This window comes from Myotis lucifugus, unplaced genomic scaffold (assembly GCF_000147115.1).
Source record: "Myotis lucifugus unplaced genomic scaffold, Myoluc2.0 scaffold_633, whole genome shotgun sequence".
NCBI classification, from domain to species: Eukaryota; Metazoa; Chordata; class Mammalia; order Chiroptera; family Vespertilionidae; genus Myotis; species Myotis lucifugus.
Genome location: NW_005871681.1, coordinates 250,004 through 275,354, shown reverse-complemented (window position 1 = coordinate 275,354; position 25,351 = coordinate 250,004). Strand labels below are relative to the sequence as shown.

The 25,351-nt window shown below is 49.7% G+C and overlaps 1 protein-coding gene across 2 annotated transcripts in view; it reads left to right on the top strand.

The window, feature by feature from the left end:
• Window positions 1-25,351, top strand: part of AGL (amylo-alpha-1, 6-glucosidase, 4-alpha-glucanotransferase) — a 43,683-nt gene that overhangs the window by 2,312 nt on the left and 16,020 nt on the right. The window contains exons 1-21 of one of the 2 annotated variants that reach the window (XM_014447277.2): window positions 999-1,155; window positions 1,729-1,875; window positions 7,921-8,131; window positions 8,876-9,042; window positions 9,939-10,142; window positions 11,378-11,559; window positions 11,719-11,830; window positions 13,558-13,684; window positions 14,323-14,425; window positions 14,518-14,615; window positions 15,719-15,858; window positions 16,902-17,089; window positions 18,342-18,465; window positions 19,419-19,582; window positions 19,856-19,957; window positions 20,308-20,463; window positions 20,560-20,710; window positions 21,185-21,309; window positions 21,398-21,510; window positions 21,618-21,752; window positions 24,595-24,725. In XM_014447277.2, the coding sequence (XP_014302763.1) occupies window positions 1,794-1,875; window positions 7,921-8,131; window positions 8,876-9,042; window positions 9,939-10,142; window positions 11,378-11,559; window positions 11,719-11,830; window positions 13,558-13,684; window positions 14,323-14,425; window positions 14,518-14,615; window positions 15,719-15,858; window positions 16,902-17,089; window positions 18,342-18,465; window positions 19,419-19,582; window positions 19,856-19,957; window positions 20,308-20,463; window positions 20,560-20,710; window positions 21,185-21,309; window positions 21,398-21,510; window positions 21,618-21,752; window positions 24,595-24,725 (2,815 nt within the window). In that variant the 5' untranslated portion in view covers window positions 999-1,155; window positions 1,729-1,793. Of the gene's footprint in view, window positions 1-998; window positions 1,156-1,728; window positions 1,876-7,920; window positions 8,132-8,875; window positions 9,043-9,938; window positions 10,143-11,377; window positions 11,560-11,718; window positions 11,831-13,557; window positions 13,685-14,322; window positions 14,426-14,517; window positions 14,616-15,718; window positions 15,859-16,901; window positions 17,090-18,341; window positions 18,466-19,418; window positions 19,583-19,855; window positions 19,958-20,307; window positions 20,464-20,559; window positions 20,711-21,184; window positions 21,310-21,397; window positions 21,511-21,617; window positions 21,753-24,594; window positions 24,726-25,351 lie in introns of those variants that run through there. The other variant, XM_023746173.1, reaches the window with a different exon arrangement.

Genomic DNA, 25,351 nt, shown 5'->3' with positions numbered 1-25,351 from the left:
CTATAAGCGCATCATACCCAGAATATACATCAACTCATTATGGGAGCTAACGTATTATTAGAACTGTTTTAGTTTTGTTTTTATATTGGGGAAGTAAAATACTGCACAAATATAGGAACCCTCAACCTAATTTATATAGGATATAAAAACTTAAAAAATCTAGTAAAATTCTCCCATGCTTTGAAAAACAAAGTTCGTGAGAAACTGATATTCATTATTTATAAAAAAAAACTTCAGTTTGCGTGGTTACCAGGCCTCATGGTTGGTTACCTGGCCTCATGGTTGGTTACCTGGCCGGGTGGGTGGTTACCTGGCCGGGTGGGTGGTTACCTGGCGGGGTGGGTGGTTACCTGGCCGCCCGCACCCACTTAGTCTTGGGGCTGCATCATTGGGGAGGTGGCCCCATATTGGGGCTACAGGTGGGGACACGTGACAGGGGCTGTAGCCAGGCCCCTCCTTTGAGATGCGGGGAAATCAAGGCTCAGACAACTTGGGATAAGTACACTGAGGCTACGAAATAAATAAATAAAAAATAACAGCGAAGACCCCAAATTCATGGAGGAACCCGCCCAGGAAGCCAGGGGCTGGGCCCCCACCATCCCGCCCGTCCCCACAGCGACCTCGCGGCCTTCCCCGCGGCTCTGCGGGCTCAACAGCTCGCGGCTGCGACCAGAGAGTCCGAGGGCGGCCGTGCACCTGCCCCCCGGGGAGAAAAGAGAGGAGCGGCGGGCCTACACGCAGCCACCTCCCCGCCCGGCCGCCGCGCCCACGCTCTCGCGAGACTAGCGGCGCGGCGCCCGCGGAAGTGGGCGAGGAAAGCTGTCCGCCGCCACCCGGGGCCGCAGCACTATAGGTCCGGGGGGCGACGAGGGTCTCTGGAGGGGACCAGCGCGAGGCGGCATCCGGGAGAAGGTCCAGGCCACGCCCACAGCGTCCGGGCCCCGCCCACGGCGCCCTGGCCCCGCCCACCGCTGCTGGGCCCCGGCCCCCTGCGGCCGCCCCTCCCTTTGCCCTTCACGGCGCCCGGCCTGCCTGTGGGGCTCCCGCTGCGCCTGGGCAGCCTGCCTCTCCGGGCGCCGGCCTCCTGTCCCCCCCGACTCCGCTGCAGGGCGCGGGCCCGGCGTGTCCCCGGAGCCGCACGTAGAACCTGCTGGTGTAAGTGCGAGGAATGCCGCGGGCCTCCGGGGGCCGAGCCTTCTTTCTATCTATAGCGCCGCTGCACGTCCGATGTGCACCGCAGCTATTCCGGGGGCGACAGCTGCCCCCGCGGCCCCTCTCCCCATTGGTGGCTGCCGACCCCAATTTGGGAACCGGGCGACCTCCCACCTGTTCCCTTGGAAGGACTAAGCCCTTGGGCAGAGGTGCCATTGGAGCCTTCCAGCCCCTTGGCCTGGGCTGGGACTTCACCCCACCCACCTGCCTGATTCCAGACGCAGTGCTTTGGGGATTTTTGTTTGGTGTTTTTTTTTGGGGGGGGGGAGGGGGTGTTTTTTTTTAATTGTAAGAATATAAAACAATATTTTTGCTTCGGTCATATTGTGTTTCAAGGGTCTAAGTAGCTGTCAGTTTGCCTTCTCTGGTCTTATTCATAAGACTCGCTCTTTCTCTTTGCTCTGCGAGGGTGAACCATACTCAGAACATGTAAGTGTGCCTGACAGCCCTGGAGGACTTAAGAGCAGGTTGTTCTCTTTATCCTGACTGGTGTGTGTGTGTGTGTGTGTGTCTCAGGGGCCGCTCACTGGACTCCGGAGTCCTCGTTCTGCAGAAAGGCCTCCAGCCCTCCAGCAGCCAGCATGGGGCACAGTAAGCAGATCCGAATTTTACTCCTGAACGACATGGAGAGGCTGGAAAAGACCCTCTTCCGAGTTGAGCAAGGTCAGTGGCCAGTTGTTGGATTCGCTGTGCGTCTTTGAGTTTTTTAATTCGTTGTCAGATTCCATTTTTTAAAACTTGAAGGTGGATGTAATTTCCAGGGACCCTTTGAAACTTGATTTGGACGGAGACCGTGCTGTGTTCTAAGTGTCAGTAATGAAAGTCGATTGTCGTTGAAAAGATTTGGTATCAGCCCATTTTCCTTTGCATGCAAACTTCCCCTTAACACAGAAGTTGGTAAATTAATTCCTATGTATTTTTTTTCTTTGCCTGTAGCTGTAGTTTTACTCACTTATAGCTCCTACTCTTTTCCTTTACTGGAATTTTGAATTAGCAAAACAGATCACAGCAAAAAGTGAACTATTATTTATGTTTATCCAAAGCCTCTCAACTATGGAGAAGGTAAAAGCTGAAAATAATTTTTTGCCAAATAAAAAGTGAAGTGACTGATCCGATTATGGTGAAATACATTTGAGCTTTTTAAAAGATCAAATTATATTTCCATAAGACTAATTCTGTACATGCTTTATTTTCTTAGACTTTTCAATTTTTAAGCATCAAAAAACATTTCACACTCATTTCTGTTCATGTAATCTGTGAAGTAGAAGTTTCATGTATGGAAAATAAAATGCGACCCCTTTTATTCATGTACCAACTGGACACTTACTGGTAAACATGTTGAAGGAGTTATTCCCCTCAATATCTCCAGTTAAATGTTTGAAAAAATGTCAACCATCAGATGTGTTACCTCCGTGCCAAATCTTCTTCTTCTGCCTTTGGCATCACCAGGCACTCACTCCATTTTTGGCTTTCCTGACTCTGCACTTTTCCGGTTTTGATTTTTTTTTCTACCCTCTTGAGCAAGCATGTCAAACTCACAGCCTTCGGGCCGCATGTGGCCCATAACCAATATTTTTGTGGCCCAGACAATGTAACAGTATATAAGAAACGTTCTAATAAAAATTTCGTAACTTAACTTTTACAATATCCTGTTATACATAATTAATAACAAACTACACCGTTCGCTAATGACGGATGACTATAATCACGTTGCCTTCATTTCCCTTACGCGCCTTACGCGCAGGCGCACCATTTCTCCCCACTAATACTAGCAGCGAATATTTTAGCAGCCGATGGCCACGCCGTTAGTCTTGGACTGACTTGTGTGGTGTGCGCAACAGGAAATATTTCGCTTTCGGAGAACAAGAAAAATAGGTTTATTGGCGTGACGCTTATTAATTTGTGCAGTTATTCAGTGTCTGTTAAGTGGATGTTCAAGAAAAAATATTAATTTCTATTAAAAAGTTCTATTATTTTATGTTAACGGTGACTCATTTATTTCAGCCCTTTGTATTCAGCATGTCTCTATTGAGATAAACCTGCGTTTCTATGAAAATGGAAGCTTTTGGTTTTGGGGGGCCCACATACACAGAAACCTTGTTTATTTGGCCCATCTTAGCCTTTGAGTTTGACACGCTTGCTCTTGAGTATTTCTGTCAACGTGGTGGTGTCTCCTGCTGTGCCCTCTCGTCCCCATTTTGATTAATTGTGCGTATCTGCAGGGGATCCTGCTTGAGTTGTCCCTTCTCCTGCCTCAAAGGTTTGACACCCTCAGGGCTCCCTGGGAAGAAGGGCCGGGGCTCTGCCTGCCGCTGGGAGCTGGCCAGTCTCAGGGCGAGAGGAGGGAGCTAGGAAGTGCCTGGCTCGTCTGCTCACAGCCTGTGGGACTGCGGGGAGTCACATTCGTTCTGAACATCGATTCTTCATCTGTGATGTGAAGGGCTTGCCTTGCTCTCCCACCAGCCCGGGCTTTGAGGCTCCAAACCAATCATAGGTGACTTCCCGGTCCTAAGTCGATGGAAGGCGTTGGTATCGCCACACCTGTCTCTTCCGGCCCTCGGTCCTCGGCTTCAGCCTGGATTAGGCGACAGCGGGCCTTCGGTAGCTCCTCTTGGACGTGCCTAAATCCCAGTCCACAGCCGCCGCTCCCCATTCTCAACCCTTTACTTCCCAGGTCCCTGGCTGATTTTTAGGGATGTCTCCATTTCCCTGGTTTCCAAGGCGACTCTTCTTTGACGATTTCTTTCTCCTTAACTGCAATCTCCCTTTAAACCGTACGGTTTCTTTCCCCACATCTCTGCTTGCCCGTCTGTGTCTCTCCCACATGCCTGACTACGCCTGCTGGAATCGTCTTCTCCTAATCAGCTCTTCCCTTTTTATTCACCGGCATCTATGAAGTCACACTGAAACGCCCCGCCTGGCCCCCGAGGCGGTCTGTCACGAAGGCACCGGCCCTGCCACGCCTGTGTCCTTGCTCCCCGTGATCAGTGGCCTGCGCGTGTGCGGTTCCCCGGTGAATTCCCTCCCCGGGGGCTTCCTCCTGCTTGTCCTGACACGTCCCCTCCTTGGGGTCCCCCCAGGTTTAGTAAATCCCTTTCCTGCCCTTCCCCGTGGTGCCCACCTCTCAGCTTTCGGCTGGAACCCACCCCTCCGGGAAGTTACCGCTGTCTTTGATTTCCGATAACACAATGGGCGCGGAACGATGACGTGCCGAACCGTGTAGCCGTGTCTGAAAGCGTGTTAGTCTCAGAGTGTCCGACGGGAGTGAATGGTGTGAGGCAGGGACAGGGTGACAAGCCCCACGGACAGCGGTCAGTAGGTCTCAGCTGCTGAATTGCTCTCCCCCAGGTCGAGCAGCAAACATTGGAAACCCAGCCAAGCTGCTGACCCGCCTGTGAAGGGTTTGTGAACCAGAGCGATGTGGTTGACTCTAACTCTAGTGAAAATCAGTAATTCACCCAGATGACCTAAGGGGGATATATCTGCCCTGGCCGGTTGGCTCCATGGATAGAGCATCGGCCTGAGGACTGTGAAGGGTCCCAGGTTCGATTCCGGTCAGGGCACATGCCTGGGTTTCGGGCTCGATCCCCAGTACGGGGCGTGCAGGAGGCAGCTGATCTGTCATCATTGATGTTTCTCTCTCTTTCCCTCTCATTTCCTCTCTGAAAATAAATAAATAAATAAGGATATATCCAATGTTTTTGTGCAGTAACGATGTGATCATATTATTTTAGAAAACAGTTGTGATGTGGAAAATGAGAGAAGAGCATTGGACAGAGGACATCATTGAGAAAGCTGTTTTAAAAGCACACCCAGTTAAAGGGAAGGATTTTCCTACATCAGACTTGGAAAAGAAGGGACAGAGCAGGAGACATTTTAAGAGGCATAGGACTTGGCAGCCAAGCAGGTATGGAAAAGGACAACCTGGCAGTTTTTGGTTCTTTCATCTTTAATTGGTCACCAAGTCTTTCTTCATGTTTCTTTCCTTTTCATGGTTCCCTAACGAAGGATTCCAAGCACAAGACCAAATAACCACCTTTTCTAGCCAAATCCGGGCCTTTCCCTGTCTTCCTATCGCGTTTAGTGGCAGAATAATGAACAAAACCAGGGCTCCCCATACCTGGACGCCTTCCGTCCTTTGTGTAGGTCAGCAGTTTTCAGCTTTTGCTGTGTAAATGGAGTGTGGACAAGAGAGAAAAGTGAGTTGACAGTAACAGTGTAACCGGTCCCCTCGCTGGTCGCCTGCAGGAGGGCTGCTGGTTGGGGACTAAGATAGCCTCGTCATGTGCGCTGTGACCGGAGCTAATTTTAGCCGGCGTGCGGTTAGCTATGGAGTCTGACACCCTCCGGGTGTTCTAAGGCTTCACTTACTGTCTGAGAAGTTTTGTTCCAGGCGCTACGGACTGTGCACCCTTGGGGGGAAGCACTGATCTGTCTATTGGGTTATAGAAAGAAACTATAGATTCATCTTGCTTTTTTGTTTGTTTTTCCTCTCTCTCTCTCTCTCTCTCTCTCTCTCTCTCCTCCCATACCTACCTATCTATATTTGTGTTTCTTAAATATATTTTTATTGATTTCAGAGAGAAAGCGAGAGGGAGAGAGAGATAGAAACATCAATCACGAGAGAGAAGCATTGACCAGCTGCCTCCTGCACGCCCCCCACTGGGGATGGGGCTGCAACCTGGGCATGTGCCCTGGCCAGGAATCAAACCAGCAACCTTCTGGTACCTGGGACAGTGCCCAACCAACCGAGCCACACTGGCCAGGCGCAGGCCATATGCTTTCTGCTGCGGCTACTCAGCTCCGCCCTTGTCCCGGGAAAGCAGCCACAGCCTCGTCCATAAATGCACGGGCGTGGCCGTCGCCCAGTCGCACTGTACAGACACGGGGGGTAGGTAGGCTGACGTTTGCCGGCCTTGCTATGTGGTGAGAGCATTTTGAACATGTATGTTAGTAACACTTCTATCAACAGGCTTGACCCATATAAATGAGTGCCTTTCCACTTTAAAAAGTCGATAAAGTTTTCTAGTCTGTTTACAACCTTCCAAATAAGGAATTTCAGTTGCTTTTCAAATCATCTGTTTAGTATATAACTATGGACCATCTTCTGGTGAGCTTGTAGAAACAATTGGTGCATGTCAGGGAAAATATATAGATTTACTAGCACCTTTCAACAAAAACCTGTACGTAACCGGTGAACGGGACTGAAAGGGAACGCCATGGAGAGGACGCAGAGCCGCCAGGGGCGTCTGCCGTGTGGGCGTGGGTGTCTTTCTGTGGCATTTTTCCAAATCTGAGGCCATTCAACCAAGTGTCCCAATGAACAGAACTGGGAGTCTTTAAATTACTTTATCAAAAGGTGTTTAAAACTGATGACATGTACTTAACCCCATTTCTTCCAGAGACAGATCTGATCCATATTAACTATCAGTGACAGCTCGGATTTTCCCATCTGTTCATAAATAACATTAGCTCTTTAAAATATTGTTTACTTGTCTCTTATCTTGCTGTCTTATAATGTACATAATCTATGAAATCCTCAGACATGTATGTTACACGGAAAAATAAATATCCATGTTTGGAGAATGCTTTTCTGGAGACAGACCGCAGATCCAGATGCCGGGTTAGCGTGTTTGGATGCCTTCACCTTTGTGCTGGGTCCTTGTGTCATCATCAGAGCAATGTTTGCACAAGCTGAGGGGACAGGTTGTCTACATCCGCCCAGACAGCCGGTGTCTGCAGCTTGTCTGTGTTCCGAAGGGCACGTTTCCTCTGGGAGGGATTCGGTCATTCCCGCAGAGACGTAGCTATGCAGGATTCGCACAGTCACTGCGCATTGAAACTTCAGATTTCAGGCCTTCAGACGATTACTTCTCAGTCTGTCTTCATAAGCGTCGTGTAGAAAGGCTTAGTAACCACCCCGAGGAGCGGGATGTAGGCAGTGCTTTGCTGGAATCGCTCGCGTGGCTCAGAGCGCTGATGGGGCCTTGTCCCCGGTCAGGGATGTCGGGTTGATAGCTTGAGAGGGTCCGTGTCCGACTGGTGAGACCAGGAGGTCAGCTCCTCATCACCCCACTACCACCCCCGCACCCCCAGCCCAGCCACTTCCTAACCCTCTTCCCCCCCCCCCTCTGGATTCAAGCAACATCAACAGGTATCAGGGGCTCGGATGCCTCTACAACTCCTGTTCGAGCCCCACTTCTTCCTCTCTAGAGGGGGCTCCTCTCCGGGAGGCCTGGCTTTCTCCGGATGGTGAGGTAGCTGGGCCATGACACCCCCCACACATGCCATACACTCGGACACCCAGACACGCACTTCTCAGTTGGTTGCAGTTTAAAAAATACCAGCGGAGGTCTCGGGGTGCATGCCCCCCACTGAACAGTCAGTTCGGGGCTGGGGGTTGGGGGGGGGTGGTATCAAATGGGGTCATGTAAGAACTCGCATACCCCAGCGTAGCCGTGCGAGTAGGGATCCGTGTCCAGGGCAGAGGGCGGGCGCAGTGCAGAGCGGACAGTCCTGCGACGGGCACTGATGCTAAAATGTGAAATTGAGCGGAATCGGGAGGCAGCGTCGTTCCCAAGACAGCATCACGTCTGTGGCGTTCCGTTGACCATCGCTGAGAAACCGCGGTTTTGTGATACTTGCACGAAAAGCTCTATTGCGCCAGTGCGGTCCTTCAAGTCCTGCAATGATGTGCTTTTCCTTTAGGGTTTGAGCTGCAGTTTCGATTAGGCCCAACGCTCCAGGGAAAAGCAGTCACTGTGCATACCAACTACCCCTTTCCCGGGCAAGCGTTTCATCGAGAAAAATTCCGCCCCCTGGAATGGGAGCATCCGTCCGGCAGAGAGGATGACTCTGACAAACACTGTGCCCTCCACCTCCAGCAGGCGGGCTCCTTCCACTACTACTTCCTCCAAGGGTGAGCGGTTCCCAGCGTGGAAAAGGAGCTTCACTTACTCTCTCGCTTAAATGTGTAGAAAGTTGCCTGATTAACCATGGCGTTGCAGCTTTGACAGGGATTTCTTGAGATGCAAATAGAAAATGGCTCTTCTAGAAAGTGATTGGAAGGCTCATTGCAGATTCAAAGTATTATTATTATTTCATTTTAAAATGTGTTTGGATTGACTTGAGAGAGAGAGGAAGGGAGAGGGGGAGAGAGAGAGAAACATCGCTGAGAGAGAAACATGGATCGGCTGCCTCCTGCATGCCCCCTACTGGGGATCGAGCCTGCAACCCGGGCATGTGCACCAACGGGGAATCAAACCAGCAACCTCTTCGGTGCATGGGATGTGCTCAACCAACTGAGCCACACCGGCCATGCACTATTATTATTATTTAAAATAACAGCTTAAATACCCTAGACTTTCCGTACAACCTGATGTTAGGATGCTACTTACTCGAGTGCTCTTGTTATCACGGACAGATTTTAGGACACTTATTTTTTTCTTAAAGCAGCATTATTGGACATATTATATTATTATGTAAAGATTGGAAAAGGATAAAACGTGGCTTTTCGTTGAGCTTTATTACAACTTTTTAAGTGGTTTTATGTGCTTGGAGATATACTATTAAATGGGACAGGCACTTCCAGCTAGAGTCAGACCATGAGATGAAGATTTCCCCCGTCACTGGGTGAGCGTTTCTGTGTGTCTTCTTTCCTTAGGAACGAGAAGAGCGGTGGGGGTTACATCGTGGTGGACCCCATTTTACGGGTCGGTGCTGATGACCGGGTTTTGCCCTTGGACTGTGTCACTCTCCAGACCTTCCTCGCTAAGTGCCTGGGGCCCTTTGATGAGTGGGAAAGCCGGCTGAGGGTCGCGAAGGAATCAGGTACTGTCAGCGTTCTTTCCTTTCTCCTGTTTGACAACAAGTGTAATCGTTGTCTGTGACACAGGTCTCACAGGCTTTGATTCTCCTTTTCATGTTTCTTAGTATATTTAGTAATACAAAGAGATGGGACTAATGTAATTGTTGATGCTTGACCATTTTTTCATGTATAAAACTGACAAATTACATGATTCAACTTAAATGAAGGAACTCTGTGATAAAGTGAGATCATTATTGTTTCTGAGACTTCACTTTGACATACAAAGATGAGCGGTACACTATTAAGATGTGTTGGAAAATGTATTATCATTACATATAACTTTAATTCGACAGATACTGATTACCTGCCTTCTGTGTGGGAGACGTGTATGGAAGGAAGGCTGTCATACATGCAAGAGTAAAATGAAACTTAAGTTGGGTTTTACTCTTCAAATAAGAGGTCATATTAACTTTCTACTTTCAAGTTGACTATGGTGTGAAGAGATAAATGAGAAATTCAATGTCATAACTAACACAAAATACAAGTATCGTGGAGCATTAAAAGTAGGAGAAAGATATGCTGATAAACTTGCTTAGGATGAATTTTCTACATGTAAATCTATCCATTCAACAAATATACATCAAGCCCCTAATGGTAACAGACACTGCGTGTGATTTTTTCACTTACACCATCGCATTATCTCTGTCTGTGTATGAAGACACTGATGCCCTGGGAGACTTCAGTGAACTTGCTTGAAGCTGCCTGTGGTAGAGCTTGGATTTGAACCCAGGCATTTGCCTCCTTTCTGGTACCACAGTCACCTTCAACTAATGTTTAGAATTACTTAAGGAGTTGTATTTTGCTTAGTTTCGGTGTTGTTTTCCTTCCGGTGATCTGTGTTTACTTTCTTGCGCTGCAGGTTACAACATGATTCATCTTACGCCGCTGCAGACCCTCGGACAATCGCGGTCATGCTACTCCCTTGCTAATCAGCTGGAATTAAACCCTGATTTCTCAAGACCCAATAAAAAGTACACTTGGGACGATGTCGGGCAGCTAGTGCAAAAACTGAAAAAGGAGTGGAACATTCTTTGCATTACCGACGTTGTCTACAATCACACTGGTAAGAGCTTCGTTAACCGCTGTGCATTTTGACGAAAATATATTCTAGTTATTTCATTCCTGGCCGTTTCATATAACATTGGAAACACAAATGACGCTTAGGTATCCTTCGATTTTAAAAACAACCTTATATGATACCATTTTTTCTTTAAAAGAAAACTAAAGTGTTGGTTGAATATATATAATCAGTATGTGAGTATCTGGGCGTAAACCAAGGAAGGGAATTTTGTAAATCAAGGAGGGACTGATCGGGAAAGGCAGATGCAGGGGTTGGAAGGGATGAAGACGGAACATAACAGGAAGTTCAGCGGTTAGGAGGGTGGGTACCCTCGGCCGAGGGCCTGGTGCAGTGGGTTGCAGTGTGGGGAGACGGTGGAGGCAGCAGATACGGGACGGACTTTCAAGACATTTGTTCTCGCTACTAAGAGACTGTGCAGAAGTTAGAGAAGGAGGTTTTTAGACAACATGTGTGCTTGTCTGTAGTCTCAGCTTTGGAGGGATAAGAGCGTATTTGAAGATGGAGAGGAAGGAACCTCACCTCCCCTCACCTCATTCCCCCCAAAAATACCCGGGGAGAAATGAGTCTGTAGGAAAAAGGGGCGTCCACAACCTTTTGACTCTTAAAGTTAAGGTAAGCGAGAGAGCCCCGAGGTTAGGTGGGATGGAGAAGGGCCCTGTCGCTCAGGAGACGGGAAGGGGGAGAAAACACATGGAAAGGGGACTGTTCTCCCGCCCTGGACCTCTCACAGCCGACACCGAGCAGCCCAGACCCCAGCTGAAGGCACAGGTGACTCTGCCCACAGAGGCCAGGGGACTTGATGTCGGGCTGGAGCCCAGACGAGAAAGATGTCCTTCAGACTTTGAAAGAGCATTTTATGGTCGACTCAAGGACCATCAGAAAGGTCGTGACCCTCAAAGGACATGCCCTTTGTCACCTCCCACCACGACAGCAAGCGTGTTATTACAGCAGCGTTAGATCAGCGTGGCGTCCTATCTGCTCCCACTAAAAATGCCCACAACAGAAAAGCACCACAGATGGTGAAGTGGGTGGTGGGATGTGTATCCCAGACACACGTACTAGTGTTTTCCCAGCACAGCATCAGCACAAGGCACTGATGTCTCACGTGTCAGACAACGAGCGGTCGACGGCGACGTCGTTTTTCACCTTTAAACCTAGGGCAGCTACTGACTTCGGTCTATTACAAGCTCTTCCCTTACGTTTCCTTCTTCCTGAAGCTACGAACAGCAGATGGATCCAGGCCCACCCGGAGAGCGCCTACAACCTGGTGAACTCTCCGCACCTGAAGCCCGCCTGGGTCCTGGACCGAGCCCTGTGGCACCTCTCCTGCGACGTGGCCGCCGGGAGATACCGAGACAGGGGGGTGCCCGCGCTGGTCGAGAACGAGCATCACATGCATGTCAGTATGTATGGGGCTCCGCAGCCCCGCACACGGTCCCCACAAACTCCACGCGTGGCCGAACGTCGTTTACGACCGGCCTTTTGATACGCGCAATGACATCTGCTTAAAAGGCTTTAAAAATACGCACCTGTGTTTTAACTATTGGCCATTTTTCAGTGCATCCGGAAAATCATTTGGGAGGACGTTTTCCCAAAGATCCAGCTCTGGGAATTTTTCCAAGTGGACGTTGACAAAGCCGTTGAGCAATTCCGAGGACTCCTTACACAAGGTACAGCACACACACCAGTGCGCCTGTCGGGTTTCTGAAATGTAACCTTACTCTTCTTTCCCCGCGTTAACCCTTTCGTAGATGTGTGGTTATGTGGTATTTGTGTTGTTTTGATCAACTGTGAAACTATGCTTTGGGGAGCTCTCTGATAGTTAGCAGAGACGATCGGAGGGCAGGTCATAATCATATATAACCTCATCCTTGCCTTTGGGGACTGTGTCTGTCCCTTGGTTCCTTAGTACAATGCTCAGAACACAGAAAGGAGATTTTGAGACTCTATATTTTATCTTATTTTGTTTGTGCTTTTATAAGCCATTTCTTTTCTAAAAAAATATGTTTTTATTGATTTCAGAGAGGAAGGGAGAGGGAAAGCGAGAGATAGAAACATCAATGATGAGAGAGAATCATGGATTGGCTGCCTCCTGCACACCCCACACTGGGGATCGAGCCTGCAACCCCGGCATGTGCCCTGACCGGGAATCGAACCCTGACCTCCTGGTCCATAGGCCAATGCTCAACCACTGAGCTACGCTGGCTGGGCCATAAGCCATTTGTATGTCTCTTTAGAATAAGCCAGATATTAGTTAGTTCATGTAAAATCACATGATTTTATGTGCTTAGAGATATACTGTGAATCAGAAACACCTTCCAGAAAAGGAATGAAAAGTCACCCCACAGAATACTGTTTACTCTCACTCTATAAGGAATGTGCTTGTTGGGGGAAAAGAGAAAAGTATGAAAACAAACCTGTGTGGAAAGAAAGTCAGGTGGTTAGTGAGACGGACAGTAGAAGAGAAAGCAACCTTCGGGGAGAAGAGCTCCTGGGGTTGTGTGTTTGCTCTAAAATAATATGTAGAGCCGAAACCGGTTTGGCTCAGTGGATGGAGCGTCGGCCTGCGGACTGAAGGGTCCCGGGTTCGATTCCGGCCAAGGGCATGTACCTGGGTTGCGGGCACATCTCCAGTGGGGGGTGTGCCGGAGGCAGCTGGTCGATGTTTCTCTCTCATCGATGTTTCTAACTATCTCTCTCCCTTCCTCTCTGTAAAAAATCAATAAAATATATTTAAAAAAATAAATAAATAAAATAAAATAAAATAATATATAGAATAAGTGAGTGCTGGCGGAGGCAGGAAAGTGGGCCTGGGGTCGAACTGATAGGAATCCCTGCGTTTCTTCTTCCGTGATGCTATTTTCTCCCAATCTCTCTCTGTCTCTCTATCTCTATGTCTCTTTTCCTCCATGTGTGCATGTGTGTGCATGTGTGTTGGGTGGTCTGCATGTGTGTGTGTGTGTGTGTTGGCTGGTGTGCACATGTATGTTGGGTGGCGTGCAGGAGGTTGGAAGGGGGGCAGGAAGGGTGTTTGTGAAATAAACGTTTGTTTTATTGCCTATGAAAAGCATCACAGCCAAAACCGGTTTGGCTCAGTGGATAGAGCATCGGCCTGCGGACTGAAAGGTCCCAGGTTCGATTCTGGTCAAGGGCATGTAGCTTGGTTGCGGGCACATCCCCAGTGGGGGGTGTGCAGGAGGCAGCTGATCGATGTTTCTCTCTCATCGATGTTTCTGACTCTCTGTCTCTCTCCCTTCCTCTCTGTAAAAAATCAATAAAATATATTTAAAAAAAAAAAGAAAAAGAAAAGCATCACAAACTAAAAATGTGGAGTCAGTAAGAGTTCATCTCCTTGTGGGCATTTGCATTGAGGATGATGTTGCCTTTTCTTTCTCAGGAAATAGGAAAGTAGCAACCCCACCTGATGCCCAGCGGCACCTGGAGATTATCCAGGACCCCCAGTACCGGCGGCTGGGCTGTGCCGTGGACATGAACCTCGCACTGGCCACCTTCATACCCCACAAGTATGTTGTGTGTTCTGTGCAATAGAGAATAAGCCCCACCCTGGCCAGCAGGGCTCAGTGGATAGCGTGTCGGCCTGCAGACCCTAAGGGTCTCAGGTTCGATTCCGGTCAAGGGCATGTACCTTGGTTGCGGGCACAACCCCAGTAGGGGATGTGCAGGAGGCAGCTCATCGATGTTTCTCTCTCATCGATGTTTCTAACTCTATCCCTCTCCCTCCTCTATGTAAAAAATCAATAAAATATATTTAAATAAAAAAAGAATCTATGACCCTTGGTAGAAATTATCTTTTCATTTCATTAAAAAAAATTATTTTTACTTTAAATAATATTGTATTTTCCAATTACAGTTCACATACAATCTTACATTAACTTTAGGTGTGCAGACCCATGATTCGATATTGATATAGCTCACTCCGTGGTCACCCTGATAAATCCAGCACCGCCTGGGCCCATACAGAGTCCTACAGTACTGTTGACTGTATTCCCCATGCTGTACTCTACGTCCCCGTGACGACTCTGTAGCTACCAACTTGCACTTCTCCATCCCGTCACCTTTGTCACCAACCCCCAGGAACATTTTCAACGTAGGATGTGTAACAGCGTGAACGAACAGGCTTGTGTCGCTCTCTCTGCTCTAGCAACGGGCCGGCCGCGATTGACGAATGCTGTGACTGGTTCCGGAAGAGAATCGAGGAATTAAATGCAGAGAAACGCCAACTCGTCAACTCTCATCAGGAGCAGGTTTGGCCTGTTGTTGCGCTGCCGTTGGTCTCCGAATCGCAATACCGGCTATTGTTGTTGCTATGACGTTAACATCATTTAATGTTTTCCAGGCGGTTAATTGCGTTTTGGGAAATGTGTTTTATGAGCGACTGGCTGGCCATGGTCCCAAACTAGGACCCATCACGAAGAAAGACCCTTTAGTTACCAGGTATTCTGTTTTTGTTTTCTTCTCATTGAAAGTTAAAAGTGGGCCCTGGCCGGTTTGGCTCAGTGGGTAGAGTGTCGGCCTGTGGACTGAAGGGTCCTGGGTTTGATTCCGGTCAAGGGCACATGCCCGGGTTGTGGGCTCGATCCCCAGTGCGGGGCATGCAGGAGGCAGCCAATCAATGAGTCTCTCTCATCATAGAGGTTTCTATCTCTCTCTCCCTCTCCCTTCCTCTCTGAAATCAATAAAAATATATTTTTTAAAAATTAGAAGTGGTACTTAGCTTTTCAAGTGAGCCTGAATGTTCCCTTTCATGCCTGACTTCCAGAGCATTTCTTCAATGGCAGTGGAAGCGCTGATTGGGCGACTGGGCTTGCTATTCATTCATTCTGTTGGGCAGATCTTTAGTTAGAGACGCTATCTCAGTGTAAACCACTGTACAATCACTTACATTCATGTCACGGAGGACTGCACACTTACCATTTCCGTGTCACTCAAACGGAGCAAGCATTCAGCTCCTTTTACGTGATGTGCGGCATCGGCTAGGCCAGTGGTCGGCAAACCGTGGCTCGGCAAACCGCGGCTCGCTAGCCACATGCGGCTCTTTGGCCCCTTGAGCGTGGCTCTTGAGCGTGGCTCTTCCACAAAATACCGACTTCTGCGCATGGGCCACGAAGTTTCAATCGCACTGTACGTGCGCGCCTGCACGTGGTATTTTGTGGAAGAGCCACGCTCAAGGGGCCAAAGAGCCGCATGTGGCTCGTGAGCCGAGGTTTGCCAACCATGGGGCTAGGTGACTAACGTGGAGCAAAAACTCGGTACCTCCGTGACTTTATTAGTCAGTTAGGAGACCTTGTGAGCTATTAGTCACCGCGCTGACCAGATCCGTTATAACGGCACCTCTCGCCCCTCAGATTCTACGAGCTTTACTCCCAAACTCTGCTGCGGACTTTTCACCGGCATTGACATTTATCTCCTATGAATGGTGCCCAATGAGCCTCACTTGTTCTGCCCACGAGGGAGGAGCTTGAAGGCTCACGTGCTCACTCACACCCTCTCCTCAGAGTTTCTCCGCGTGGATTTCACAGTTCCTCCTGTCGCCCCAGGTACTTCACGTTCCCGTTTGAAGAAGCGAGCCTGTCGGCGGAGGAAGCCGTGATCCACCTCCCGGACAAAGCCTGCTTCCTGATGGCGCACAACGGGTGGGTCATGGGGGACGACCCCCTTCGGAACTTCGCCGAACCAGGTGTGTGCGCACCTTTGCTGCTCCTCTGTGGCCAGGGACAGGAAGCTCCTGGCAAACACGAAACAGGGGCCATTTTACCCAGTGTTTTCCTCGCTAGGCTAGTGGTTTATAAACTACTTCATCACAGAGGGACCAGAGGGCAGACGGTTTGAGAGAACAGGATGATGAAAAGGATGGATTCGGCTTTCTCCTCCTCCCCCTCCTCTCCCCTCCTCCACCAGACGGCTCCTATAGATCTGTTCCCTGGGATTGCGCATAAGATTGTATTTTTGCAAAAATGTATGCTATAGCATTTTTAAAAGGCATTTGGGACCACAGCTGTCACAGTTGTGTTGTCTTAGGAGATATGTGCACTCATTGGCCAGAGGAGTAAAGTCTTCGAGCAGCAGTTTTCAACCAGGAACTAACCACCTCCGGCTCCCTCTCATGGAGCCCTGACACCTTATTTCTCAGCAGCTGTTGGTTGTTGCCGGGAGCAACTGACAGGGAACCCATCCATATATGTATTTTTCAACATTTCAGAACGAGAAGTCTGCTTTCATGACCGTCAGATTAATTTAAAGATCTCACTTAAAAGCAAAAAGGATGTAACCTGGGGCGTAAGCGTCTCCGCCAGCTCCTTTCTGGCCATCGTACGTGAAACGTAAATAAAGCATCCTGCTATGTCATGGCCTGAATGTCACCTATTGCCAACGTGGGTGCAAGGCGGGGACGGAGCTTCCGATGGGCTTGGTGGAACTGTAGCTTGAAAGGCCAGTGATACTGCCATTGCTGTTTTCCTTTAAGAAGTAGCTTGATTTTTTGACATCCAGCCCACATTTTTAGAAGAGACTAGGAGCTAGCATTCTTGCAAAGCCGATGAGATGTCAATTCATACAAATTTTTGAAAACTTTATCCCAAGCCACGCGAGGTATAATCTTAACCAGAATGTCCGTGGCTGTGGTAGAAATAGCCCACAGGGTGTAAAAACAACAGCGTCTCCCTGGCGTCGGCATCTCCCTTCGACGTCTTGGGTCACCGAAGGCACGCTCTTTCCTTCCAGGCTCCAACGTGTATCTCCGGAGGGAGCTGATCTGCTGGGGAGACAGCGTGAAGCTGCGCTACGGGCAGAAGCCGGAGGACTGCCCGTACCTCTGGGCCCACATGAGGAAGTACACGGAGATCACCGCCACGCACTTCCAGGGGGTGCGGCTGGACAACTGCCACTCCACGCCGCTCCACGTGGCCGAGGTACGGCGGCAGCTCGTCTCCATCACAAGGAGGCCCCGCACCTCCTGGCTCCCTGGATAGAGTGCATGTGCGCTTCCATGCGCGCCTGGATTTAAAACCTCTGCACAATTTGCATAATTCTTTTTTCTTTTGTTAATCCTCACCCGAGGGTATTTTTCCATTGATCTTTAGGGAGAGTGGAAGAGAGAGGGAGAGACAGAGAGAAACATCGATGTGAGAGACACACATCAGTTGTTTGCCTCCTGCACGTGCCCTGACCAGGACCTGGGCTGGGAGGAGCCTGCAACCAATTGTGCCCTTGACCGAATCGAGCCCGGGTCCCTTTGCTCGGCAGGCCGACGCTCTGTCCACTGAGCCAAACTGGCTAGGGCACAGTTTGCACAATTCTAACCGCATCTTTTGACGTGTTATTATGGAATACTGAGCGATAAAATGTTAGAGTTAATATTTTTATTCTAATTTAGGGAAACAGAAAGTCTCTAGGACCCTACTTGTTAGCTGATAGAATTTCAAGTACTTATTAACCTTTGTGCAAACACTATGTCGGAAATTTTGGAAGCGGACTGATTGTGGGTTAGGCAGTTATCACGTCCGCAGGAACAGCTGTCTGCGGCGAGTCAGTCGCTCTGCTCTGTGCCACACCTGCGTGCCCCACACAGGGACTCCATCAGGGACACACACACACACACACACACACAAGCAGGGGAAAGCCTAGCAGAACTGCAGGGCAATGGTCTATCTTTTTTCCCTTTCGTGTCCCTATTATCTTTACAAAATCTAACCTTCCTTTGAACTCTTTCATTCTCTTTTTTTAAAAAATAAATATTTTTAATGATTTCAGAGAGGAAAGAAGAGGGAGAGAGAGAGAAAAAACAACAACATCAATGATGAGAGAGAATCAAGGATCAGCTGCCTCCTGCACGCCCCACACAGGATCGAGCCTGTAACCCGGGCACGTGCCCTGACGGGAAGTGGAGCCGTGACCTTCTGGTTCCTAGGTTGATGCTCAAGCACTGAGCCCCGCCGGCCGGGCAGTTTCATTCTCTTTCTATGTTCTCTGGTTTGTTGGGAATATCGGCCTGTTTTATTTATTTTTTTACATGTGCATTAAACGTCTTTGGAATTGCCTCCTGCGTTCCCACCTTGTCTTCCAATGGTCTTTTCCTGTCGAGTCCGCGCCCAGGCTCGCCCCTCCGCTCTCCTCCCGTCTTGTTTTCTCTCCCGGTGACATTTCTGACTCTGCCTTTTGCAGTACATGCTGGACGCCGCCCGGAAACTGCAGCCCAACCTGTACGTGGTGGCGGAGCTGTTCACCGGGAGCGAGGAGCTGGACAACATCTTCGTCACCAGGCTGGGCATCAGCTCCCTGATCAGAGGTGGGCTTGCGGACGCGGGTGACAAGGCCTTGCAGAGCCCTCCATGAAGGCTTAATAGCTTTCAGCACAGCGCATGTCCTTTCAAATATTCCACACAGAATTCCCCAATGTAACACAGTCTGGTTTGGTTTTGTTTCTTTTTTGTTTTTGTTTTTGTTTTTTTTTCAGTAAAAATTTCCACTGTGAGGAAAAATATTTTATTTTTTTAATATGTTTTTATTGATTTATCAATCGACTGCCTCCTGCACACCCCCTACTGGGGATCAAGCCCACAACCCTGGCACATGCCCTGACTGGGAATTGAACCGTGACCTCGTGGTTCATGGGTCGATGGTCAACCACTGAGCCACACTGGCCGGGTGGTAAAATATTTTAAACTGAAAGACCAGGGCGATGCATCGATGACTCCTGAACAAAACCGTTTTGTTGTTGTTGAAAATATACAAATCTGTTTTTCCTCTTGACTACCTAGATATACGATAGAATCCTTAGATTTTTATCTAACCAACCTCCTAATAAACAACGCATGCTCCGTTTTATCTACATGAGCCATTTTCCCAGTTAAATTATCGAGTAGATACATTTTTGGTCACTTAAGCCAGTGGACATTTGTTTAAATGTTTAAAGCAGTTTTTAAAAAAATATATTTTTTTTATTGATTTCAGAGAGAGGAAGGGAGAGGGAGAGAGAGAGAGAAACATCAATGATGAGAGAGAATCATGAACCGGCTGCCTCCTGCACCCCCCACACTGGGGATCGAGCCCGCAACCCAGGCCTGTGCGCTGACCGGGAATCGAACCTGGGACCCTTCAGTCAGCAGGCCAAGCCAGCTAGGGCTAAAGCAGCTGTATGGTTGGTAATATTCATGTGGCCTTCTTTGGAAAGTCGGGCATGATGGGAAATCTAGCCTCGGACATTAACCACGAAGACTAAACAGCCGTCTCGCTTCGCAGAGGCCATGAGTGCGCATAACAGTCACGAGGAGGGCCGGCTGGTGTACCGCTACGGCGGCGAGCCCGTGGGCTCCTTCGTCCAGCCCTGCCTGCGGCCCCTGATGCCGGCCATCGCCCACGCCCTGTTCATGGACATCACCCACGACAACGAGTGTCCCATCGTGGTGAGCGCCCCACCTCAGTCTCGCATGTTTCGATGTTGCGTTCTCCGCTGTTTAGTGGCAGTAACGTCCACGGACTTCGAAAGAGGGTTAGGTTCACAGGTGACTGTGGGACGTGGTGCTTAGAACGTCTGGTGATTTGTTCTAAAGCAAAGTGAGGCATCTTAGAGAACGTATTTTTGTAATTGTCCTTTTACTTCGTGATGCTGTCAGACGGCCCTTTGCATTGGAAAGAAAATTAACTTTGGGTTTTTTGTTTGTTTGTTTGTTTTCTAGCACAGATCCGCCTACGACGCCCTCCCGAGCGCCACAATCGTCTCCATGGCGTGCTGTGCGAGCGGAAGCACCCGGGGCTATGACGAACTGGTGCCTCACCAGGTTGGTTTGTGTGCTGTCTTCAGGTCCACACAGCCCGGCCAGTGTGGCTCAGTGGTTGAGCATGGCTCCGTGAACCAAGCGGTCACGGTTCCATTCCCAGTCAGGACACATGCCCTGGTTGTGGGCTCGATCCCCAGTAGGGGGCGTGCAGGAGGCAACCGATCCATGATTCTCTCTCATCATTGATGTTTCTATCCTTCTCGCCCTCTCCTTTCCTCTCTCTAACATCAATAAAGACATATTTTAAATAAAATAAAATAAAATCCACATGGCCAGCAGCTTTGAGCATTTGTCCCCAAAGTTCTCCTTGTGGCGAAAGTGTCCACGTGTTCTGCCTTCACTCTGTCCAGATTTCAGTGGTGGCCGAAGAGCGGTTTTACACCAAGTGGAACCCCGGGGCATCGCCGTCCGACGCGGGCGAAGTGAACTTCCAGAGCGGGATCCTCGCGGCCAGGCGCGCCATCAACACCCTGCACCAGGAGCTGGGGGCCGGCGGTTTCATCCAGGCAAGACGCGGGTTGTCCACGTTTCTTCCCTGAAGTGCCGTGTCCGCGCGAGTCTCCCGGCCAGAGCGCTGACCTCTCGCTCCTCCTGCGTCGCAGGTGTATGTGGACCAGGTGGACGAGGACATCGTGGCCGTGACCAGACACTCGCCCAGCAGCCATCAGTCCGTGGTGGCCGTGTGCCGGACTGCGTTCAGGAACCCCAAGACTTCCTTCTACAGCAAGGAGGTGCCCCAGATGTGCATCCCCGGTAATGCCGCCTAGACATGTTATTGGGGTCGTAGTCTGTTGCTATATTAGTCCACACTGTGTTACATTACACTGCCGTTGTATATCGCATGTATTACAACCCAGTGACGTGTGCTTGTCGTGGAGAAAAAGAATTCGAGATCTTGGTAATAATTTTGTTTTGTTTTTTAATCCTCACCCAAGGATATGTTTTTCATTGATTCTAGAGAGAGAGAGGAAAGGAGAGGGAGAGAGAGAGAAACATCGATTAGTTGCCTCCTATACACCCGACTGAGATCAAACCCACAACCCGGGCACGTACACTCGAACCAGCTGAGCCACATCGGCCGGGGCGTTTTTGTTTTTTTGTTGTTTTTTTAATTAACTGACTTTTCATCTTTAACTTTCAATTAAGTGGTTTTTAAAACCCCTTTTTCAATTCCTTATTTCAGATGGTTTCTTACGAAATTCTGTTAACATGTTTGCATGCTCCTAGGTAAAATTGAAGAAGTCGTTCTTGAAGCGAGAACTATTGAAAGGAACACAAAGCCTTATAAGAAGGACGAGAAGTCCATCAACGGGATGCCCAACGTCACCGTGGAAACCAGAGAACACATCCAGGTACTGGTGCTCTCCTCCCCGTCCCGTGCTTAGCGTCCAAGGGCGTGGGAATGATTCACTGAGTGGTCGTGTCTCCCTCTGTCCCAAGCTTCACGAGAGTAAGATTGTGAAACAAGCCGGCATCACCACCAAGGGGCCCAACGAGTACATCCAGGAAATCGAATTTGAGAACCTGTCTCCGGGGAGCGTCATCGTGTTCCGGTATGGCAGCGTTCACACCGCCCACCCTGCTTCTGTTCAAAATAGTTTGCATTAATTTTAAGTAACTTACTCTTAGAGATTCACCCGTTTTCCTCTCGTGTTTTCAGAGTGAGTCTCGACCCCCACGCACAGGTCGCGGTTGGGATTCTCCGGAATCACCTGACGCAGTTCAGTCCTCACTTCAAGGCCGGGAGCCTCGTGGTCGACAACTCAGACCCCATATTGCAAGTCCCCTTTGCATCGTAAGTATGCCCCCTGCACGGAGATCTGCCCCTTTAACACCCGGGGACGACCACCGGCCTGAGGTGGGCAGGTGTAAGGGTTCCTGCATCCTTGCCACTCAAAGGGGGGCCCAAGGACCAGCAGCCCCCGCATCACCCATTGCTGCCTTTATCCCACGTGCCTGCTCATGTGTGTGTGTGTTGGCATGTACGCTCTCTCTATAGATACAGACACATATATGCACACACACACACACGATTCTGTCTACACTCACACACACACACACACACACACACACACAATTTTTCTGAACGACTTGAGATGAAACTACAGACACACTTCCTACCACATCATTTTTTCAAAGATGCCAGCGTGGCGTTCTGTTACCTAGCGACACCATCATTTGCTTCTCCATTTTCGGGGCATCTAGGTTGCCTCCAGTTGTTCCCAGTTCTGTATGTGTGTGCACTTTCACCTTCGCATCATCCCTTCTTCTCCCCCTCCTGCTCCCTGCCCGGGCGGGCCCACACCCAGGGAGAGGATGGGTGTGCAGTGTTGAGCTGGGCCCAGCTGCAGCCTCACCACCGTTAGTCTGATGTGAGACACGATAGTCAGACATCTTGTATCTCCGTGTCCCCGTCTGGAACACGGGCTTATAACAGTACCTGCCGCTTAAAACTCGGAAGGGTTAAATAGGATGGTGCATAGAAAGCGCTTAACACTGGCCGTCATTGGTCATCAGGGGCGTTTCTGGAAGTGGAGTTTCTGGGTTGGAACACATCCACCTGTTTGAGGCTTTTAACATCGCCAGGTTCCCTCCAGAACGATGACGCTCTTAAATCCCTTCCGTCTGCGCACGAGCGTCCATCACCCCTCCTTCCCAGTCCCAGTGTGGGCTCTGGTGGTGAAGCGTTTAAGCACAGGGCCTAGCAGCAGCTACCTGGGACGCTCCATTTCAGACTCTTATCCGCGGTGAGAAGACCGCGGGCAGAGGTCCAGTGGCGATGCCTAGGGCCTCCCCACGGAGCTCTGAGGACTTCCTGTGTCAAACACTTAGTGCGTGTCTGACACATAGTAAGTGGTCCCGCAGTGTTAGCTGTTGCTACTCAAACTGGTTAATATAAAGTACTTTATAAAGGATATGTAAAGTTGTTAGATATAAAGCAACATCTCATTTTAATTTATTTTAAATATTAAGTTAAAGTTGTTTTTGTTCGTCGGCCATTTGTATTTATTGGTGATATGTCATTTTACACTTTCACCCTTTTCTCTGTTCTGCTCAGTTATCTTTGTTGTTTTGTAAGAACTTTTATCATCAGGGATATTAACTTTTAAAAAATATATATGTATATATTTTTATTGATCTCAGAGAGGAAGGGAGAAGGAGAGAGAGATAGAAACATCAGTGATGAGAGAGAATCATTGATCGGCTGCCTCCTGCACGTCCCGTACTGGGGATCGAGCCTGCAACCTGGGCCTGTGCCCTGACCCGGGAATCAACCGTGATTCCTGGTTCATAGGTCAATGCTCAACCACTGAGCCACACCAGCCGGGCAGGGATATTAACGCTTAATTCAAACTCTTCTTAGCAAAATAGTTGCACTCTGAAAAAAGTCGTGTGGTGCAGCAGCTTTGTGTTCCTATGGAATGCTCACAGAACGGATGCTCCTCCTCAGCCTGCTCAGCTCACCTGGGCCCCCCCCCGCCCCCCCGCTCCCCCAGGACTCTGCAGTGTAATGAGTCTGCAGCCTGCTCTCCCGCAGGGAGCTCCCTGGCCGCCTGTTGGGACATAGGCCAGAACGGAGTTGGTGCGGACACTGCCGAGGGATTTGGCCGGCAGCCTGCAGAGGGAGTCGTCCCAGCTGGGGGTGCTGGTTGAGACAGGACTAAAGGAGGAAGAAGGAAGTCCAGCAACAGGGTGTGTGTCCCCATAAAATTCACGAGGATGTGTATTCAGTTATGGACAAGGAAGCTACCCGAGCAACTGGAAGCACAGGAAAGTAGGGGGTCGGGGTATTGAGCTGTGGTCAGTTATAGAGCCTCCCTGCTGACCGAGCGAGCGAGCGAGCGAGCGAGGGACATCAGGCCGCGATAGGCCCTTACCTCTGACCATTACCGACAAGCCTCTAATCTAAGGAAAGCCCTGGTCTCGGAGTGACCAGGCCGGCAGGCAGGGCGGCCTTTGGGAGAATTCCAGAGGCGGAGCCGGGACCTTGGTGACCCCTTTTCTGGTCCTTTGATAAGTGTCTTGAGTTTCAGGAATTGGGGTAAAAAGCTCTGGGTGTCCCACACAGGAAAATACAAAGGAGGGGAGACTTCGCCCAAACCAGAAAGATTACGAAAACAAATTTGTGCCCTAGCCAGTTTGGCCAAGTGGCTAGAACCTCGGCCTGTGGACTGAAAAACCCCCGGGTTCGATTCCGTCAGGGCACATGCCCGGGCTGCAGGCTCGATCCCCAGTGGGTGGCGTGCAGAAGGCAGCCGACCCATGATTCTCTCTCACCATGGATGTTTCCATTTCCCTCTCCCTTCCTCTCTGAAATCAATAAAAATATATTTTTTTAAAAATTAAGAAAACAAACTTGCGAGTTAAAGAACTGAGGGGTCAGGAGATGTTCCCAGCGTGCTTCGCTCCCTAGTGTGGGAGCAGAATTCCTCCCGCCAGACCTGCTGGCACGCTCCCCCTTTCGCTGCTGTTGGGCATGTAGGTTGCGAGGCCCGTGGTAAGGATGAGCTGCTCACGCCCGCATCGCTGAGACGTCCTGTGGTCGTGGCCCAGGGTTTCCTCCTGCGTGTTTATGGGCGGCAAGTGGCTGCCCGTCCATCCGTCCGTCCATCTCACCCGCTCTCTGTGTCGCTCAGCATCGCCTCCCGGCTGACCCTGGCCGAGCTGAACCAGGTGCTGTACCGCTGCGAGGCCGAGGAGCGCGAGGACGGCGGCGGGTGCTACGACGTCCCCCGCTGGTCGCCTCTCAAGTACGCGGGCCTTCAAGGTGAGCAGGGCGAGGGCCTTCAGCGTGTGGGCTGTTTTCTCAAGCGTCAGACGGTGTCTTTTTGATAAAAGTAAGAGTGTGGGCTCGGAGTCGGCCGCCTGGGTTCAGGTGGTGCTCAGCTGCCCGCTCCTTCCTTGGCCCCTGCCAGGACGCTGCCCTCTGCCCCCCGCCCACCTCTAGGAAGTGTCTATCATATTGTCCTGCATGAAGGCTTTTTTGAGGATGAAATGAGGTACTTCAGTGAAATAGCAGAATATGCTGTGGACTGCCCACCGGGGTTGCGCAGTGGTTGAGCATCGACCCATGAACCAAGAGGTCACTGGTTCAATTCCCGGTGAGGGGAGTTACAGGAGCCAGCCGATCGATGTCCCTCTCTCATTGATGTTTCTTTTGTTTTTTGTTTGTTTATTTTTTTAATTATCTCATCGATGTTTCTATCTCTCTCTCTTTTCCTCTCTCTCTAAAATCAATTAGAAAACATATTTTAAAAAAAAAGTCGCCCCTCTATGACAAAAATGTGCTATGTATGCATAGGACTTCTATTTCTCGTTAGGAATTATTTAAAGATGTGCCTATATACATCTTTGACACTTCATTTAGTTCCAAGTACCTCTGTTCTATATCAA